The 21,089-nt window shown below is 37.8% G+C and overlaps 1 protein-coding gene across 3 annotated transcripts in view; it reads left to right on the top strand.

The window, feature by feature from the left end:
• The first annotated feature begins 1,880 nt into the window (after positions 1 to 1,880).
• Positions 1,881 to 21,089, top strand: part of LOC101863710 (long-chain-fatty-acid--CoA ligase ACSBG2) — a 42,236-nt gene continuing 23,027 nt past the window's right edge. Inside the window, exons 1-9 of one of the 3 annotated variants that reach the window (XM_005090388.3) lie at positions 1,881 to 2,620; positions 7,343 to 7,468; positions 8,641 to 8,715; positions 11,893 to 11,972; positions 12,463 to 12,615; positions 13,454 to 13,539; positions 14,629 to 14,717; positions 17,633 to 17,744; positions 19,156 to 19,251. In XM_005090388.3, coding sequence (XP_005090445.1) covers positions 8,672 to 8,715; positions 11,893 to 11,972; positions 12,463 to 12,615; positions 13,454 to 13,539; positions 14,629 to 14,717; positions 17,633 to 17,744; positions 19,156 to 19,251 — 660 coding nt within the window. In that variant the 5' untranslated portion in view covers positions 1,881 to 2,620; positions 7,343 to 7,468; positions 8,641 to 8,671. Of the gene's footprint in view, positions 2,621 to 6,683; positions 7,469 to 8,640; positions 8,716 to 11,892; positions 11,973 to 12,462; positions 12,616 to 13,453; positions 13,540 to 14,628; positions 14,718 to 17,632; positions 17,745 to 19,155; positions 19,252 to 21,089 lie in introns of those variants that run through there. The other 2 variants (XM_035971305.1, XM_005090389.3) reach the window with 2 other exon arrangements.

Here is a 21,089-nt window from a genome sequence, read left to right as displayed (position 1 = left end):
CGGAAAAATGCAAGTTTCTTCATTTTGATTATTTTGACGAGAGCCTGATTCCACCACGCTGCCTCACAATTATACACTGCATAATTATGTTAATGTCTCCCCCCCCCCCCTTTGGGAATGGACTAAAGACACTTAAATCAGTTAAAAAGCATCCCCCGAGGGGGACCTTATTGTGTTGCAAGTGCCATACAACTTTTACTAAAACTATGTTAAAAGCAAATTTGCCGCTTTTGTTGTTGTTGTTAAACAGCGCATCCTTCGTGATGATACCATTTATGATGAAAACATTTCTTTTGATTTCCATCCACATCAGAATTTCAAGTAGGTATCCTATACGTTAGGCCTATATTTTTGTATTTAAGAAGAAACACTAGGTTCCAGTTTAAAACTACCTCAACTCACTGATAAAAGGGGCTTATGTTCTGGCCATTGTTTTGTCTTATCTCCACCCACAGAACAAAATCGTACATAGTATGCAGTTAATAAGCTCAAAACTTCATTCAAGTGTAGGTCCTAAACGCACAATCTAACAGCACTGTAGAGCCGAAAGAGAAATAAAATAAATGAGGAGGTTCCGAGGGGGGGGGGGGGGCGTGTTCAGTCTATGCTGCCGTTTGTCTTGAGTCTGGAGCCGCACAGATGTTCAAACTATAAAGCCAAGAGCATAGATGTACTTTAAAAGGGGGTAACTCTATGGCCAAGAGTCAAGTCACGCCTTGTGCCTAGGCACGTCCTACAGCGCGACTTCAGCCCCCGAATCTCATAGAAGAACCATCGGATGCTTGTCTCGGCCATGAGCCATGCAAGGTCAGTTTCCCAGTGTGGTATTCAGTCTGTGGGAACAGGTAAGGGACAAACCAGCCTACAGTTGTATTAGAGGTACAAGACACGCAGACCAATATAGATCACTCTTCAAGCAGGCTATAGTAGGCCCTATACTGTAGACTAACCAGGAATTTCGTTTGGGTGTTCGTGGATTTTTGTTTTTAAAAATACCGGTAAATAAATCGGAAATCTGAATAAATTATTACGTTTTCTTTCTTAAAAAAATTTGTGAACACGTTTTGTTTTGATTTAGTCAGAGAAGTAGAGAAGTAGCCTGCTTTGAGGTGAAGAATACCAGGGTGGAGCTGCAAGCCCTACCCCATAAGACACCCCGATAATAATAATAATAATAATAATAATAATAATAATAAAATAATAATAATAATAATAATAATAATAATAATAATAATAATATAATAATAATAATAATAATAATAATAATAATAATATAATAATAATATAATAATAATAATAATAATAATAATAATAATAATAATAATAATAATAATAATAATAATAATAAATGATAATCATCCTCACCATTGTTTGGAAAGCAGAGAGGGAGAGTCTTGTTTGATTTTGAGAAAAAATAATATAACAATATTAAAATGTTAAAAAAATTTTTAATAGACACAGCTCAACGCTTCGCCTCTTGGGCTTCCTCGGGAGCAACTCATGAGATAAAAACTAAATGGGCGCTGTATACTAGCAAGGAAATGGGCCTTTCTAACTAAATAAAGAGGGTCCTAATATGATTGCATGTGGTGGTTAACAGGACTGACGGAAGTGACTCGACAGTGCGAGCCGAGCCAAGGGTCAACAGGGGCTATTATAATCATCATCGTCCTAGTTGGCTTACACCCATAACCAAAATGGGTCTATACTGCATGTCGTGGACACGTGTGTATGTGTGTGTGTGTGTGTGTGTGTGTGTGTGTGTGTGTGTGTGTGTGTGTGTGTGTGTGTGTGTGTGTGTGTGTGTGTGTGTGTGTGTGTGTGTGGGCATAATATAGGCCCATTTGTGTGTGAGTGTGTGTGTGTGTGTGTGCGTGTTTGTAATTTAAGTAATTTGTGTTTGTGAGTGAGTGAGAGACCCAAGACCATTACTGATATTATGCTGAATATTCAAAGGCGCGGTGATCCAGGCCTAGCAGATTACTCATCTTGTGCTATAATAGACCCAGAGACAGTGTATGTTAACTGTCTCTGATTAAGAGAGACCTAGGCCTAGTCTAGCCTAGCCTGTAAATCTATGACATTGACCAAGGCCAGCCAGTCAACTGAGTCAACTCAAGGTTTGTAAACTCCTTGGGTGGACTCATAGAGTTATCTCCTTTTAAACTATAGTCAGAGACACTGTTATAGTGTACATACATCTATGGGTGGACTAGATCTAATCTTGCCACAAAGGATATATTCTATGTAGAACTATGTCGGCTGTGTTGTAGAGCTAAAAAATGTGTAAACATTTTATTTTTATTGCTTCTATAATCAATACAAAACAATGTTTCCCAACAAAAATACAAGTCATGATATGTGGAGCTCAATTAATTATCAGAAGGTCAAAACAAGTCACATATTAATCACAAATCGTCTAGATTCTAAATTTAGATATCTAGATTCAACCAAAGTCAAAACCTGGCAAAACTAAGGAATTCTCTCTCAAGAAAGTAACGATGTGCGCATTCGTTTGAGAGACCCACTTTTGGGAGAAGAACGTCAAGATCTTGATTTTGTAGGCTATACAATCTGAAAGTAATTAGGTATCGCAGCCAATGTGGTTAACCGAAAAACCGTGAGTATAAAGATGGGCCGTTACGAGAAGAGGTACCAAGAGAAATACCTTTGGACTAGGGATCTAGAATCTAGAATCTAGCCCTTCTTCATTCTTCCTGTCAGTGTTCTGTTTTCCTGATCAGCTGTTTTTCTCATTTATTAATATAGTGTAAAGCGCATATTAGCCTGCTGTTGAGCGGGGATATGCGCTATACAAATGCTCTTTATATTATACTATAGTTATAATTTGTTGTAAAGTTGTCAGGCCATGTGTGCATGCTGCATTGTTTGAATTCCAGAGACTGGTCTTTAGATTCTATACTTTATTGAATTGAGCTTGGGTTGTTTTGTGGAGTTTTCGAGGCTTCCAACCCATTTGACTTGGTCTTATTGGAGCTGGACATTATATTTGGAGGTTCCCCTTTTTTGAAATTTAATAACCTAATAGTGTTTAGTTAGTAGTTAATAAAGTTTAATCGTATGGATGGGTTTAATAAAATGTCCTTTTATCACTTATTAGATTATTGGAAGTGGCTATTCTCCGGCGTCGCGCCAGTAAAAAAAATCAATGGCTATTCTTCGGCATCACGTATAGTTAATAGTTGCACATGTCGCTTCTCCACAGCTTTTCATCTCCCCTGTCGGCACATTATGGCCTTACACAAACACTCATTAGGGTGGGCATTTCTTCAGAATGCAATTCACCATAAATGGAATGCAGCCACTACTCAATGAAAGCAGCAGTGACGGAAGAAGGAGGAATTTCTGTGTGAGAAGTAACAGCACCAGAAGCGCCAATAACCCTCAGTCACAACCAGAAGTACAAGAAGGCACACCTGGCTCTGAACTCAGTTTCAACAATATAATCATCATAATGGCCATAAAACGTAATAACAATTGCATTTATATAGCGCATATCCATGCTCAAGAGCATGCTCTATGCGCTTTACAACTATTATTACCCCAGCAGACCCTCTAAGAACACTCAGAAACATTTTCGGCTTCCGCGGAAGCATACAGTGCAAGCTGCGGATTTCACGCGCTCAAACACTAGCAAACTGACAAGATCGTTCACTGTCTATAGCCGGGTACCCATTTCCACCTGGGTAAAGTGAGGAAAATTTGTGCAAAGTGCCTATCCCAAGGACACAACGTCGGGTCCCTGACGGGATTCGAAACCACGACCTTACGGTTGCAAGCCCGAGAGCCTAACCACTAAGCCACCGACGCCACATGCCAACAGGGGAGATGGAAAGCTGTGGAGAAGCGACATGTGCAACTATACGCGACTCTAGAGAATAGCCATCGATCTATTGACCGGCGCAACGCGGGAGAATAGCTACTTGCTAAATTATTTGAGAGGAGGGACTTCCTAATTAAACGTTTGTCTTCAATAGGATCAAGCCAAATGGGTTGATAGCTTTAAAATAGGGGGTTTCATGAAAAAAATTGAGAACCATCAAATAGACCAAAATACATATCACTAGGTAGAGCTAAAAGAGCTGAGTAAAGCAAGACAAACTGCATGAAGATTGGATAAAGGAAAAACAAGAATGTAGTCGAGTACGGACAACACGAACACAGAAAACTTAAAATCAAGAACAACTCGTTCAAATTTCCATCCCTGACTGATGTCTCTTCAATTTTTCATCACCTTTAACCCGAATTATGGATGTGTAGAAGAGATTTGTCAATCCCCGATGTATTTGATTGACAGCTAGCTAAAGCACGCTTACTTCGCATTTCGTACAACCATTGGTGAATAATTATTATTATCACAACTCTTTGTGTGCTACGTGTGTCATGTATCATTCTTGAATCATTGATCACTTTACTATTCTGGTAGATGATACTTAATTTGTCACTTGAAAAAAGAAAAGATGTACTTATCAGACCACAATACTATCTTGTCAAAAATGCAATCAGCGACATTTGTACCAGGTAAAACAAAACTTTTGAACACAAATATCTTTGTAAAAGACAAACGCTAGGAAGTGGATAGCACACACAGTGTAATCAAGAGGTCCCTAAAAATAGTCTGATCAATGTGCTCATGAATAATCTTGAACGTCATTAAGAAAACAAGACAATATGTCCACACACACACACACTTGTTATGTTCGATTTTTAGACCATTTAGACCTGGCTGAAACAAGAATGACCCCGTTGTCACAAGCGTTCATTGCCTACATTGAACAAAAAACGACACCCAGTGCAAACTGAACGTTAAGATGAATGGTCTTTTTTACCAACTCCAGGAGGCTGCCTCTGAAGACTCAACCACAATATGTGTTTGGATGGCCTGCAAATTCAGCAATTAAAATATAAACATCTTTAGAAACTCAAAAGCGTGATTTTTTCTTTGATGATCTCAAGACAATTCGGGTCAATGAACCAAGTTGATTTATTACGTTAACAACAGGAACAGTTTCATTTTATTTCTTGTTTGTAAAATATACTTGGACATTTCCTACTTCTACGGTCAGTTTTTGAATGGGTCAGTGCTGTGTCTAAAAATAAGGCCGAAAATAGGTTGCATGAAGGTGTGTTGGGAATTTTTCCTGTAGAAGCCTCATGATTGCTCCACCCTGAAAAAATGACTCAATAACTTTAAATAAAAATGTTTGCACAAAACTTTCATGAATAATGTCTTTATTGCTCTTTTTGTTGGTTTTAAACATTAATATCTGAGCTTATAAAAGGCACTGAAAGTTAGGTAGGATATAAATTAATTTCAAGTTACATGTGTGACTTTCTATTTTCAAGCAGTATACAACAGTCTTTCTTACTTAAAATGCTACTTGTTTCACTTTTTTATCATGTTTGCACGAAAACAACTGAATTAAGACGGAATGGCATTTAAAAAATCTGTTAAAACTATTATGATTTGCTTTTATCAAAAACACAAACGCCCAAGCGACCACTGGCGCTCGTCGAGTGGCATTGATTAACGTGATTCCAACGCCTAGATGCCGTCATATTGTCACGCAGATTTTGGCAAGTCTAAATCGCCTATATCCGGTAACTTTTGTAAGAAAAAAAAATAGTTGGTTACCCACCATCGTCCCACATCATATTATATCATAATAATATGTGAATTTCAGATTCATCGATACGAGCCTAAAGAAATAAACGTTTTTTGCTTCTCCTGAAAAATTTGTCTCTTGGCACTTATGCAGTTGTATCACGCAGAATGCGAGTTCCTTTTGGTGAACTCAATACTAATTATTTCATCTTGTTGCCAGGTGAACTTATCAAGATTTTTCAATTTCTTTTTAATTCTGCACCCTGACTATTGCATAATGCGCACAGAATCTGGGTAAACGCCATTTTACCTGACACCCCCCCCCCCCACACACACCCTGCCTTCCGATAGATCAAGATTTTCTAGAACTCAACCTGCGCTTTCTTCAATCAACCTTTTCTTTCTTGGATTGATAAGAGTTCACTCTTAAATCACGTCGGAGGAGGACCAAAGCCCACCACATTTTTTAATATCCTTTGAAAGTTTCATTTTAATTTCAACTTTCGTACATATTCAGTATAAGAATATAAAAAAGTATCTGTGGCCGTTAATCATAATATTAATGTTTGTCACTCTCATACTACCAGATATAGTCGTACCATTGATGGCAGTTGTTTGTTTACATCAGTTACAGTAAAAATCCAGAGTTTCGAAATGAAATGGGATAGTGTAGTAAAGTTTGATTTTCTGCTACAAAACTTTAATAATTTTTAACAAAGATGACATTTCTAGAGAGCTAAATATGATATCTGTCAATATAACTTGCCGTGGGAGCATTTGCCATCGTTGATTTAAAAAAAATTGGAAAATGAAATATATCGATTTTACCATGACTTTTTAAAGAAGCGTTGTTCAAACTCTGTGTGTGTTGTAAACTGTTCAGCGTCCAATTTTACTACAAAATCACGTGATTTCTGCAGCTAATTACAACGAATAGCAATGGAAAATTCCGCTCGAATAAACCATTCGAAATGTGCTATGCTCTGAATTTGTCAAAATTTGCCTTGCCACGTGTTATGGCGGAACGCGTAACTACCCCTGTAGTTTTAACTAAACATTTTTTTAATGATACGTATTTCTCTCCCCTTTGAAACTAACATGGAAACAAAAAGGACACATAGACCTCTCGTTTCATGTTGGTTTTATGATGTTAGGCCAAGAACTAATAAAGTTAGGAGCTGAGAACGAGGAAAAACCTGGATTTTCACAGAAATCGCCACTCGCCTGGCGAGCTAGAAACCCCTATTTAAAAGTTCCACAAAACGATCCGAGTTCAAGATTATCCAGACTGGGATTCGAACCAGGGCCATCCGCTCCAGACCCCGGCCTGATGATATTAACTGAGCTAACTGGTGGAGCGCTCCTGTAATATAGATAAAAGAACTAGTGATGAGAGTGCTCAGAGGAAGTCAAAAGGATTTTAAATGCTGTTCAGTAGAAACCAATATGTTTGAAGTAATAGCTCAGTGAATACCGGGTACTTTTAATTTTTTGTTTTAAAAAAGAAATTTTTTCGTTTATTACTTTATTTCTTTTCCAGTTTACTGAAATGCAACCAGCGTCAAGAACCAGATCAGTTGAAGTGAATCCTCTATAAGTGGGCTGACTGTTGTCTTCTTGTGCTCATGAATGTATTTCCATGCAGCATTTGTTTTCATTCACATTTCATTTATTTTAGCCATGGCTAACGCTTTTTTGTAAATTTTTTTTTTTCAGCTCCATTGACTCATTTTAGATAATTTGTGGAGTTGGGCTGCTTCAACCGTGACTCTCAGTCAAGGCCAACCCAGGCAACATCCTGGCAGACAGACAGAGAACCTCGATAAAAACATAATCGCTCAGGTATTATTGAATTCACTGTTCTGCATTAAACAGCAAAGAACCTAAGCAGTACGTACAACAGGTGCCAGTCACAGTTTTGTGTAACTTGAGTAATTGATGTAAACTCTCAGTTCTTGAGAACTGTTCAGTTGAGAGATAAGTTTTTAGGTATTTTTTTTACATTTCAGATTTGGTCTTGTCTTGCTTTTTTGTGCAAGATGTGTCATACTACTTTCTGTTCCTCGGGTACAGTCTCGTGTTCTCTCTGGCCTTTTTTTGTCTAGATTTTATAATGAAATGGTCTTTTTATTTTTACCTGAGTGCCCTGTCAGCTCAGTTGATATTATGCCGGTCTACAGAAAGGGTGGGCCTGGTTCGAATCCCAGAGTGGACATTCTTGAACTCGGGTAATTTTGTTAGAGTTTTCAAGGCTCTTGGCTTAATTGGTCCTATTGGACGTGGATATTAAATTCGGAGGTCCTGCCTTTTAGATGACCTATTTGTGTTGACTGGGGTGTTAAACCCCCATACACTTATTATTTTTCATTCTATTCATTTGCTTTGTTTTCAATGAAAAAAATACCCATCTATCTTAAATAAAAGTTGAGATACATGATTTTGCTATTGCAGGAGATGGGGGTCGCTGGGTTTCAGTGGTAAAATTAACCTGAAAATGGGTGCCAAAATTTGGTAACTTCAATAGCTTGAGAGTCTTTGAAAATGGAAAAATTACATAGTTTGTGCTTTTAATAAAAGTTTTTAGTAAAACTCACATGAAAAAGTGTTTTATATGGACATATGAGGTTTTGAGCTTAAAAACAAAAATTCTATAAAAATCGCCAAACTGGTGGGAAAATTCCTGTTTCTTCGATTTCATTATGTTGACGAGCGCCTGATATTACCAAAGATGCCTCACATCTCATTGTTATCTCTTTTGCATTGCTTGTTTTTTTTTTAAAGGATGTTAGCAGATTCCTTTTGTCTGCTGAACTGTTTAGACTTTTGAAAGGGCTCTAAAAGAGATAAAATGTAAGTTAAAAATATGTGAGTATTTTAAGAGTCAACAAGTAGTCCTGCTTCTTTCAAAAGACTCCCAATATATTTTCCTGCTTCTTTAAAAAGACTCCCATTATATTTTCTGAATTAATTTGTCGTTACACTTTACATTGTCCTCTACTTCAATTTGTCATCAGGACTGGTAAAAGATTTGACAACTCCAACCAGATGTTCAAAGCACAGAAAAGTCCAGTCTCAGCTCAGGCACCTAGGTGGGTTACAATAGCTCAGGTTATCATTTTGTAATAACTAGTTTCTTGTAAGTTTGGGGCTCACCCCTGCAGGTGGGGGGGCCCGTAGTTTTACTATGGGGGAGCAAAGAATAACGCCTGCCGTTATACTAGGTGTCATTAGAGGCGACATTAGATGGTACGTAGGTCTGGTCTCCTGAAAAGTGCCAGTTTGCGGAGGGCCAACTACCGGACCCCCAAAAAACTAAAAGTTACAGAAACACGAACAAACAGACCTTAATATTTTTCCATTTTGGGAGACGGAGGAGTTTCTGCATCTGCAGGAACAATGAAGGACAGTGGGCAAGACCGAAAGGACTCTTCTAACCCGAAACCTTCTCTGTCGAACAAGCCTGATTGCGTTGTGGAATGTTTGCATCTTGTATGAAGTGTGAAAGAGTTCTCAAGTGGCACAAGAAATGAAGAGATACAGGCTGCGCATACTAGGAGTCAGTTTTGAGGCTCTGTTTTTCCCCACAAGAGGATTTGCAAGGCTATTTGGGTATCACCAGATAGAGTGACGGAGAACCAGATCAATCATTTTAGTATCTCTCATAGGTTCAGACGTTCACTGGAAGATGCCACAGTACAGAGAGGGGCAGACATTGGATCGGATCATCATCTGATGTTAGCAAAATTCAAGTTTCATTTAAAAAAGCATGGAACCAGAACAGGAACCAAAAGAACAAAGTTCCAATTAAGTCTCTTAGATGGACACAAGAAAGAGGAGTTTCAACCCTTACCTGATCTTGGTGAGGATGACATGGAGATGGAGATGCACTGGACCAAGGATTAGAAGAAAATTGAAAGCAGAGGCAAATGCAGATAGAACAAGAGGATCAAAAACGGACACGTTGGAGCAGTACAGGATAACAGCTAAAGATGTGAAGGGATAACTAAGAAAAGGCAAGGAGGAATTCATGAACAGGCTGACGGAGAGGGAAAAGGAGGCAGCAGCAGGAGGGCACACGTAAATGCTTTACCAGACTACACTCTCGCTGGAAAATATGGGAAACTAGAAGTAACAGTAATTAAGGACCAAGAGGGAAAACATTTTTGGAAAGGAATCTCAGTGGAAACCATGGGCAGAGCATTTCAATAGTTCCCTGGATAGACTACCACCAAGTTAACAGCCAAGCATCCTGCCAGCAAGAAATGAGTTACCAATCTGCTGTGATGGTCCATCAAAACAAGAAATTTTGGATGAGATTAAGAAGCTGAACGAAGGTAAAGCAGCTGGTCCTCTCAGTTGATCATAAAATTCCTTGACTTTGAGAAGGCCTTTAACAGTATAGGCCGAGAAACACTATGGAAGATACTGAGACCTCACGGAAGCCCACAGAAGTTGGTTAACCTCATCAAGAGCATTTACGAAGGGACAAGTTGCCGGATTATACATGATGGCCAGCTCACTGACTGCTTTGACATCAAGACTGGGGTGAGACAGGGATGTTTACTCTCACCTTTCCTCTTTATCGACTCGCAAATAAAGGAAACTACCAGAGGACACAGAAACGGCATATAGTGGACCCCATGGACACAGATGGACAATCTGGACTTTGAAGTTGACTTGGTGCTTCTGTTACACACCCAAGAATAGAAGCAATCAAAGACCACAATTTTAGATAGCCTAACACTACTATCAGAGTCTGTTGGATTGAGGATCCACCCTTGAAAGTCAAAAGTCTTAAGGATAGATGCACTACAAAAGAAATAGGTCACAATAGAGAGGGAAATGCACTAGAAGACGTCAAATCCTTCTGCTATCTTGGGAGCATACATGACAGAGAGGGAGGAATAGGCGCTGTATTAAAGTCCTGCATCAGAAAAGCACAGGCTGCTTTTATATCTTTGAATAGGATTTGGGGGATCAGGGATATCTCACTACGAACAAAGCGGAGGATCTTCAACTCAAATGTGAAGTCAGTCTTGTTGTATGGATGTGAGACATGGCACACGTCTCAGACTTGCATAAAGAGGATCCAGGTTTTTTTGAACAAATGTCTAAGGAAGTTACTGAGGATCAGATGGACAGAGAAAGGGTCACCAACGAGGAACTGTTTAGGAGAACAAGACAGAGCCTAGTCAGGGATGAGGTGGGAAGAAGGCGGTGGCGATGGATGCATAACATGGGAAGTGTTAGATTTGAACCCACAGTATAAAGGATCAAAGAGAAGACTGTTGTGGAAATCCGAGAAGAGTCACAGAAATAGATGTACAGAAAAGTGGGAAGACATGGAATAACATCAAGCGGCTAGCCCATGATAGGAAAAGGTGGAACATGTTTGTTTTGTGGCCTATATCCTGATCCAGGTTGAAAAAGGCAATGATGATGATAAAGGTTTTAGGCTCATTGGGCTGAAATGTTTTTAAATGATTGTGTTTTTAGGCAGCCTCCAAAAACACTCTGTGAGTTAGATTAACAGTGGAATGCAGTTCAGTCAATATTTTGTTGGACTGGTGTGACCACCCTGTTTCAATATTCAAATGGCATTATTGAATGTGGGTTATTTTTGGGTTGTTGGTTGTTGTTGTTTGTTTTTTTTTGGGGGGGGGGGTTCTTGGCTTTATGTCTATGTGGCTCAGTCTGTTCGGTAACTGATTTTGAATCAGTGATTTTACCTCTATTTTATACTATTGTCTTGGAAGTGGGTATTGACTTCTTACTGGTGGGTGGTTTGCGGGTGCTCTGGTGTGGTTTGCTTCTTCTTTCCTATCAAAACTATCGTCCTTATCTCTCCTTCTTTTTTGTGTTTGTTACTTCTTGTAACACCTCTTATCTACTCATATATGACCTTATTGTATTGCAAGTGCTGTAAAACTTTAACTTCTTACTGTACATAGCAATTAGTAAATAGTTTCTTAATTTGAACTTTTAACAAAAGGTGTGATCTTTTTGTGGATAACTTGAATGCAAGTTCATTTTACAGTAAAACGTTGGGTCATGCACCTCCTTAACATGTTGTAGGGCATTTGATTGGCGCTCTTGTGTGGTCGGCTTGTTCTACTTCAATTTCAGTCCTTTGTTTCTGTTGCTGTCCAAATCTGTCCTAGGAAAAACATGTCCGCTGTCACATTGTATACTATATTACTACAGTTTTATGACATTATTACAGTATTGTGCTGTTAACAAAAACACATTTTTAAAAACATTTCCAGGGCTCAATTGGACCTTCCAGGTAGTCTTCGTAAAGTGGATTCTTCTGCTAGTATTTGGAGTGGATCAACAGGCTCAAGGGGTATGTGTAAATTACTTCTTGGACTAATTTCTTTGGGTAGACCAAACCTATGCTGTTGTACTCTTTGAGTTTTTCCCTTGGTTGTGGGGCTTGTCTGTCAGTATAATATTTCATTGTTTCAGAAAATTTACTGTTTCTTTCTGAAAGCAGTTTGACAGAAGAGAACTGTACTTGTTTGCATTTGTTACTTGACAACATAAATATATAATAGATTTGCATAATACTGTTATTGGTCTTAATGGATTATTATTTTTTTGTGTGTCTCACATGCTTTTTTTTTGTGTGCTAAAGATTGAATTCGAATGACCTAGAATCTAGGCAAAACAAACTATTGATACATATGATAATGATGAATTCTGATCCTCCTATGATTTTTCTGATGTTCGCTTACACTAAAAAAGCACAGGAATTGTAATGTAATGTGTCGTTCAATTTTTAGCAGATTGTTCTGCTTGTAATCAAGTGGTTGTTTACATTTGACTTTGCACAGTGAGCATTGATGAGCAAGTTCCTGCAGTGTCCCACTTTGTTCATCAGCTTGAGAATGCTGTGAACATTAGGGTTGAAGATGATGAAGAGCCCGTCACAGTGCCATCATTTCTCTTGCGTGCAGTGCAACTTTACAACGAAAGACGTGCCCTAGGTCAGTCATTTTACTTGCAATGAAAGACGTGCTCGAGGTCAGTAACCTTACAATGAAAGACAAGCCCAAGGTCAGCGACCTTACAATGATAGATGAGCCCAAGGACAGTCACTTTATATTGAAAGATGTACCTTAAGTCGATGCTACTTTACAATGAAAGATATGCCCTACGCTATGTAAGTTACTTTAAACTTTACAATGAAGACATGAACTCTATTTGTGACTCTACAATGAAAAATGCACCCTTCATAAATATGAACTTGATGGGCATCTTTCTAAGGATTTCTGTAGTTGGACTTAAAGTTGAAAGATCATGAGTATGAATCTTGGCTTTTGACAAGAAAAATATTGTATTGTCAGCATGATCCTTTTCTTCATTTTCCTTTCAGTCAAAAGGGTTGGAAGATGTTGCTGAAAGTATATTTCTTATGACATGAACTGTCTCGTTATATACATTGTATGGGACAGAGACAAATGGTTATCTTGTATTGAAAGGGCATGCCAAGGAAGTTTTTTTGAAGCATTTCCAGCTTTTAAAGTTTACTTTACTATAAAGGTAACAGTTTTAGCTCCTATAACAGACTCAAATACACCAAGAATAGTCAGTCTGATTCTCGTTACCAGTGCACTAAATATATTGATTAGATATTTTTGTAGTGGAGGTTCATGTTCTGACAGTTGGATTATTATACTTAAAACTTAATGTTAAAAAAAAAAAATTAAAAATCCTGTCTTCCAAAAAATGTTATCCATTGTCCTAACAAGTAGTTTTTCAGTTTTTTGGGATGATTTGAGTCTATAATTATCATAGCTCTAACTCTGTGTTATTGATACACAGCGTATAAGTATGATGGAAAGTGGGAGGAATGGACTTACGGACAGTACTATCAAGAAGTTGTACATGCTGCTGAATCATTTATAATGGTAAGATTCTACATCGTACCTTCTAATACAGAAGGAATGTTGTTATTGTTAGATCAATGCAATTTATTATTATTATTATTATTATCATCATCACCATTTTATTATTTATTAGTGTTATTATTATTATTATTATTATTATTATTATTATTATTATTATTATGGTGATCATTATTATAATGATTGTGCAAGTGTGTAGTGGTGTGTACTTGTGTGGCAAAACTGCTGGGTATTTTTCTCTTAACCACGAATACTCTGATCTGGATTTGGGGTAAGGATCTGATTACTGAGATCCCTTTAAGCAAAGCTATTGATACAAGCATTGTTCAGCAAGTCTTGTTATGTATTCTCATGTGGCACACTGATTCTTATTTAGATCTTTCTGTGCGGATGCAGATCAAGTGTAATGCTTTGGGTCCTCTGGCTGAAGTATGGTGGTTTTTGATTGGGGGGGGGGGGGATAGAGAGTCAGTCTCTGGAACTTTGACTTTTTGTTAACATTTTTTCTGTTTACTTCTGAATTTAAAAGGACAAAAAAAACCCTCATTGTTATTAATACTATTATTAATAGGGATTAGTAAACTTTCATGTTACAGAGGCCTCTAACATTTCTTTACTTGAATTTGAACAGCGTCAGATATGAGTTATAGTCTTTGGACCCCTTTTGAAAATTCTACTACTGTTTGTACACTTAGCTGCCATTCAGTGCATAAAAAAACATTGCGATTTGAAGGTTTGTGTATAAAGGTCCATATTTGTGTTGGAAAATACATAATTATTCTGTTTTCTAGTATATTGCTACTCACTGACTTGCTAATATTGTAGATAAGTTATGAATTTTAAAGTTTGGAATTGCTAATACTATTGAGATCGAAGACGAATAGGTCAGTTTTAGTTGTGTCTGTTACCATAGGTAGCTATTGAGCATGTATTGATTGAAAGCAGAAAATATGTGTGAGGAGTTTGGAGGGGGTAGAGTCTGTTTTTTTGGTTTAGAAAAATTGGCAGCTATGTGCATTAAAAAAAATTCATCTACGCTTCATTAACAAACTTGAAACTCTAGCTCCTTTCCTATTGTCTTCAATTTCACAGCTTGGCTTGAATCCTCATGAGAGTGTGGGTATTGCCTGTTCCAACTCTCCCATGTACTTCATCAGTGCTCTTGCAGCTGTTTTTGCAGGGTACACTGCTGTGTTTTAACATTTGCATATTCTGATGCTTTTATCTGCCTTTTTTTTCTGTAATTCCCCAAAAATAAATGTTTTTATATTTTGAATAACCTTTATAACATTTTCAGAATCTTAATTTAATGATCAAAGTAAGGTACCGTGCATTGCTTTATTAACTTTTGTTGTTGTTGTAAGTACAAAAGGCGAACCTAGAGGATTGACTGTGAGAATATTTTTGAGAATCTTGTTAATTTGCTGATCGAAATAGGTTACATTGCTTTTAATTTTAGCTTTTGTTATAAAAACAGAAGACAAAATCCCCTTAGTTAAGTAATGAACATCTTTTTTATTGGCGAAATAACACACTCCAACCCAACAGAGAATTTTCATGAACTTGTTCATCAGTTTGTGATCCCAAAGATAGAATAATGTCAGCTACTATTTATATCACTGTTCTATCACTGTTTTTCATGCACAGTACACTTTGACTACATGCCTCAATAAGATAAACAATTGTTCTTGGTAACCATATTTCTTCTTCAGAAAAATTGCCATACCATTTCAGAGGTTTTATTGTCCTTGAGTCTTTTGAACCTTACTTCATCCTTCAGATATTAGTATAATCTACCAAAGCGGAAAGGATAACTTTGGGCAGCTGCAATGAGAAAAGTATTTCTATTTCAAGATACAGAAGTATTGTTTAGATAGAATAATGCCAGCTGCTATTCATATCCAGGGCTTTAAATAGACCGCGGCACCGCGGCAATTTGCCTTGGTGCCTTTGCGATTTGTCGTAATGCCCTAAAAATCAAAGGGTCAACCGCGGCAATTTTTGCCGTGCCCTTGTATTTTTGTTTTTAAAAAATGTGTCACCATGAAAATAAATCAGTATTTATCATGTGCTGTTACTTGTGGGAAAAAAAAAGAAAAGAATGTTATACAAGCGTCTTGTCGGATTCGCCACCGTGGCAGGTCAGTGAACCTGCGCGTACACAACTTAATCACAAGATATGGCATCGTGTGAGCACCAGTTGTTGGGGGCACCAAAGTTCATTCAGAGTCTGAACACCGCGAAGTATATGGGACTCCTAAATGGGGGGAATTATTGATTTTTTTATTTTTAAGATACACTCATGGGAGGGCGGGGTGTGTGGAGAAATCCTGTTAGACTTGTTTGAAATCGCATCAAAGCTTCAGTCAGACACTGTTCAGCTTGACAATTGTGTCCATTTTGTCATGGCTAGTACAAACACACTCACACTAACACCAATGATAACCAAACCTCAGCAGTGTCTGAAAAAAGCTCTGGGTGAAAAAGAAGACTGCAGATGTGAGAGATGTGACAAGAGATGCGTCTCACAAACAGACGTCCTGATAAAACAGCACTATTCTCTGAAATCATCTTCTCTGGGGACACTTTTTAAAATCACTTGTTTTTTTCCCCCATAAGGGACAAACAGTAAGCCAGTCTTTTTCTATATTGTCTGATCTAGTCATAAGTCATAATATGACATGCTGATTGTTTAGAGGTCTTAAAAAAAAAATAACATACATGTATTTTAAAACTTGTATTTTCAAAACTTGTTTTCATTTATCATAGTCAGAACCTCACTCTGTTTAACTGCTTTACAGCAGTTTTTAGTCATTCATTCTTTTTTTTTCATATAAGTTCATACCTTGTTTTCACTCCTCATTTTTTCTTTTTCATACAAGTTCAAAATTTGTTTTTATTTACCATGATTTGTTTTTATTTTATCACTACACTGCCTGTAAATCACTCTGTTTGAATCTCAAAAGATTAATGGCTTACCTAATTGGTCATGTTATTTACTGTTTTCTATTGTGCCCTATTGTCAACAGTCATATTCATTCATATTAATCCAATCAGTAAGAGCTAGAATCTAGTCAAAAAGGCATTTAGAAGTCAGATGCAATCATGATCATTATTTGATTTAAAACTGTGATTTTTAGTGATTTTGTATTGATGTGATTTTACTGTGATTTACTTAGTTTTCATTCATGATTTAAAAAAATTTCTGATAACTCTATACTTTTGTAGAGAGCAAGAATAAATTATATTGTTATCTATATAAACATTGTGATGCACGATCCTGCATTACACACTTTAAACTTTAATCAACAAAACGATCACCAATAATTTTTGCCTTTGGTGCCCTAGCAAATTGCCTCGGTGCCCTCTGATTTTTAGGCCTCACCGAGGCAACTTTTGCCTGCCCTTCTGAACACCTAATTCAAGCCCTGCATATCACTGTTCCAACTACACTAGGAAAGGTTCTAGTCTTATTTATGGTCATGCGTGGTGGCTTTTATTGAGAAATTTTTACATGGCTTAATGTTCCTTGGCCCAGATTACAATACAGGTTACCATTTTCAATTTTGTTGTTGCTTTGTGGTTTAAGTTAACTTATTTCATTTTGCTATGGAATAGTCTGTTATATGCAACTTCCCATCTACGCAGTTCTAATGAGAATAAATGAAATAAAACAGCATGGGTCTTCAAGATCAATACTCTGGTTATTAAAAATCATAAATGACTTGTCTGTAGATTCACAATTAGAGGCTGGGCAGTGACAGACTAATGGACGGACGGATTGACAGACAGACATGTGTTGATTGTATTGGTGTAATACCTTGTTTGTATACCGTATGCAGTCGAACCTGCTCTCTCGGCCACTTGTTTGTGACAATCTTATTTGCAAACAGCCACTTCCCATTTCCCCCCTTGCGTTATTTGTACACTATAATGACACATGTGAGATGGCCACCTGTCTCAGACGGCCACTTTTCTCCTCGACAATGGGTCGCCATCTTTGACAATTTCAGTTGTATTTCTCATTGTTAAAGTTGGTGAAAGTGAAAATACGCACTGTATATTTGTAGTTTTCAGAATTTCTTTTAATGTCCAGGGGCATATTTGTTGGGATCACATGTACGAATGTGAAGAACATCCTACTGCACATGCTGAGGGAATGCAAGGTCAACATCATGGTGGTGGACTCTCACAAAAATATCAATCAGGTGATGTAGATAAGTTGTTGTTTCGCAGTATATTCTAGCCTCTGGTTTGTCTCTTCCTCCCATTTCTTTTGTACTGTTACTGTGATGGGTTTTTTTCTCCAAAGTTCTGCCTGATGCCTAGATGCTCTTATGGCGTCAAGGACACATATAGCATAATGCTGGTCTGCTGTTAAAAAGGATTTATATATATATATATAGTCTAAAATTTTTAACTTTATAAAAGAATTTCAGTTTCCTCATCTGTGGTATCTGTTGCATGTGCTCGAGGAAATGTTTTGTCGAAATTCAAGTTCTAAATGTAGAAAAAAGAAAAGCAAGAACAAATACATAATGTAGGTACAATTGTTTAAAAAATGAGTCTTTTCTCTCTCTTGTAAAGTTTTGCTTTCTGGGCTAAGTACATTTGTGTCGCAATGCAGCGGAATCAGGTGCTCATCAATTTTTGGGCCTATGGAGTTTTTTATTTTGATCTTTAAGCTTGTTCATTTTTTCTTGCTGTTGATGAAAATAAAATACACTTCTATCTTGAATAGAAGTAGAGATATTTGCCATTGAAGGAGATGGGGTCACCTGGTGTCAGACCATGGTGAATTTTCAACAGGATGTCTAAAAATGTTGTCTAGTTTCCCGGGTTGCTTTCTGACCTTTTGTGTTGAAGACATACGATAAATCAAGGTTGCCTTCTGTTTAACAATCTGTATTACATTCACAATATTTCTCTTAGCTACTTTTCTTTTCCAGCTACATCATTATACTTATTTCTATGTTTTTAGAACCTATGTAGCTTTGTCCTGCACCTCTCTTTTTACTTATCACTCACTTAGTTTGTCAGGCTATTAGTGTATTTCCTGTCTCTCGTTGTCTTATTTAAATATTTTGATCTGGCAGGTGTATTGTCATGTTTGTTTTGTTAAATTTGTAATTCATGAAATATGGAAATGTAGATGAAATACAGAAATTCTTCAAGAAATGGTACTGGATATTGAGAGTGAGGCAGACTATTTAGGTAAAAGCGGTTCTCAAACTGGTGTTAAAAGTTAGGTCGGCAAAGATTTTTCATTCTGATGGTAGGGACCAATATTATATATTGGCACATGCAGGTTGATGGGATTTTAAAGGGTACATTGTGGTTCAAGTGGAGGATGTGGCAGATAATGATAGAACATTCTAGCTGCGTTTGGTTACCATGGGCTTAAAACGTAATATCTTGTCATGTCATGATTTCCTCACTTGTCAAAGCAGTATAATTATGTAAAAGTACTTTTAATTTCCAGGTATGTTGCTAAGTAGGAATCTTCAGTATCTAGATCTCAGTAATAGAATAATAGCTTTTATAAGTGTCCATCCTAAATTCCACAATATTTGGTGCATCAGACGAGACAAATGCCTTTGACATATTATGTTTTTCCAGATCCTTGATATTTGGAGTGACTTACCGTCTTTGAAAGCTATCGTGAATGCTGATGTTTGCGCAAACCTCTACCACACCAACCCAAGAATTTACCTCGTATGTTTTCAAAGTGTATCAACCTTTGAACATTTTGTGATTTCTTTTGGTATGGTACTTTATGATCTGTAGTGTTGGGTTTCATCAGGCTGGTAGCTGTGATTAAATGGCAAATGGGGTGTACTTAAATGAGTGGTAGTTTTGGAGAAAAAAGTTCTGAAGACTTGAGGTAGGATTTTGTAATGATTTAGATTAAAGCATTTCTTTTAGTGCAGACAAAAAAAAACCGTCTGTTTTGTCTGCCCCTGAGTTTGTGTTGCATGTTTTCACATATGTACTGTTGATGAACTTTTTGGTAGTATGTTATCTGTGTTGTGTGGTTTGGGATAGTGGTACCAATATATGGAAGAAAAAGGGCAGCAAGAAAGACTGTAACACCTACAGAGGCATATCTCTTTTCAGCCATGTGGGGGAAAAATATGCAAAGATCCTAGAGCAACGCACTCGCGCAAAAGCCGATCATCTTCTCAGTGATGCCCATTTTAGTTTAGAAAAGGAAGAGGGTGCACTGATGCAATCTTTTCACTCTGACAACTGTGTGAGAGGACTGAAATAGGAACAAGATCTCCATCTCGTATTTGTGGATCAGGAAAATCCTTTGATCGAGTAAATAGAAATAAGCTATGGAAGATCCTTGAGCAGTACGACATCAAGGGACAACTGCTAGAAAACACCAGGGTTATCTATGCCAACAGCAGAAGCGCAGTCCGCACTACCAGTGGAACATCAGACTGGTTTCCAGTAACATCCGGAGTCAGGCAGGGCTGCAATCTCTTTCCTCTGCTCTTCGTGATCTACATGGACCAGATTACTAAGGAGGCCTATCCAGACTCAGAGGCACTCAACAAACTCATATTCGCAGACGACCTGGCAATGATGAACAACAAGACTCAAGTACAGGAGCATAATATGAACCAACTAAACCATAGCTGCAAGAAATATGACATGAAGATCAGTGTGAGCAAGACCGAGGTTATGACAGTTAGCAAGAGACCAGACAAAGTGGATATCAACATCAATGGATCCCTACTAAATAAAACAAAGCAGCGAATTCAAATACTTGGCAGCATTTTCACTGACAATGAAAAATTAGATCGAGAAATAGAGACTAGATGCCAGAAAGCCAATGCTGTCAGTTATCAACTCGGCCCTCTCCTGAAATATACCAATATCCCCATGAGCACCAAGGCGAAACTCATCAACGCCATTTTCCTACCAACACTCACATATCAGTGCCAGACATGGTCTCTAACAAAAGCCCTAGAGAGGAAGCTGGTCACATGCGAGATGAAATGTTTAAGGAGAGCGACTGACGAGACAAGAAGAGACAATAAAAAATGAAATCATAAGTGACACAGTAGGAGCAACGCCAGTCCTACCACACATTGGAAAACAAAAGATCAAGTGGTTCGGACACCTCACACGGATGCCCCCAAACCAACCAGCCCTGAGGGCATATAACATCAAATATTCTGGCTGGTGAGCAAAAGAAGACCGAGGCGACGTTGGAGTGAATCTGTTGCAGACACCCTCACAGCTGACGGGATGTGCCTCCTACAGGCCACTCGCCTTGCTTCAGACAGACGCCTGTGTCTCCCAGCGACACCCACTGGCACAAGCGGAAGAATAAAAGAAAAAAGTGGTTTGGGTTAACTTTTCAAAGTAGAATACGTAATATGGCTATGTATAATTTTTCTTAACCTTATTTTCGTCATCATGAACCCACTTATGTGTTTGAGCTCATTGCAGGGGCTCTTGAGGTCTAGAGGTGTTCCCCTCTCATTCAATAGGTCCAGGGTTTGAATCCAGATTGCGACGGAAAAGTTTGTTGTCAAAAA

This window comes from Aplysia californica, unplaced genomic scaffold, assembly GCF_000002075.1.
Source record: "Aplysia californica isolate F4 #8 unplaced genomic scaffold, AplCal3.0 scaffold00016, whole genome shotgun sequence".
In the NCBI taxonomy this organism is placed as follows: Eukaryota; Metazoa; Mollusca; class Gastropoda; order Aplysiida; family Aplysiidae; genus Aplysia; species Aplysia californica.
Note: the sequence above shows the minus strand (reverse complement) of the source record. Positions and strands in the feature narration are given on the sequence as shown.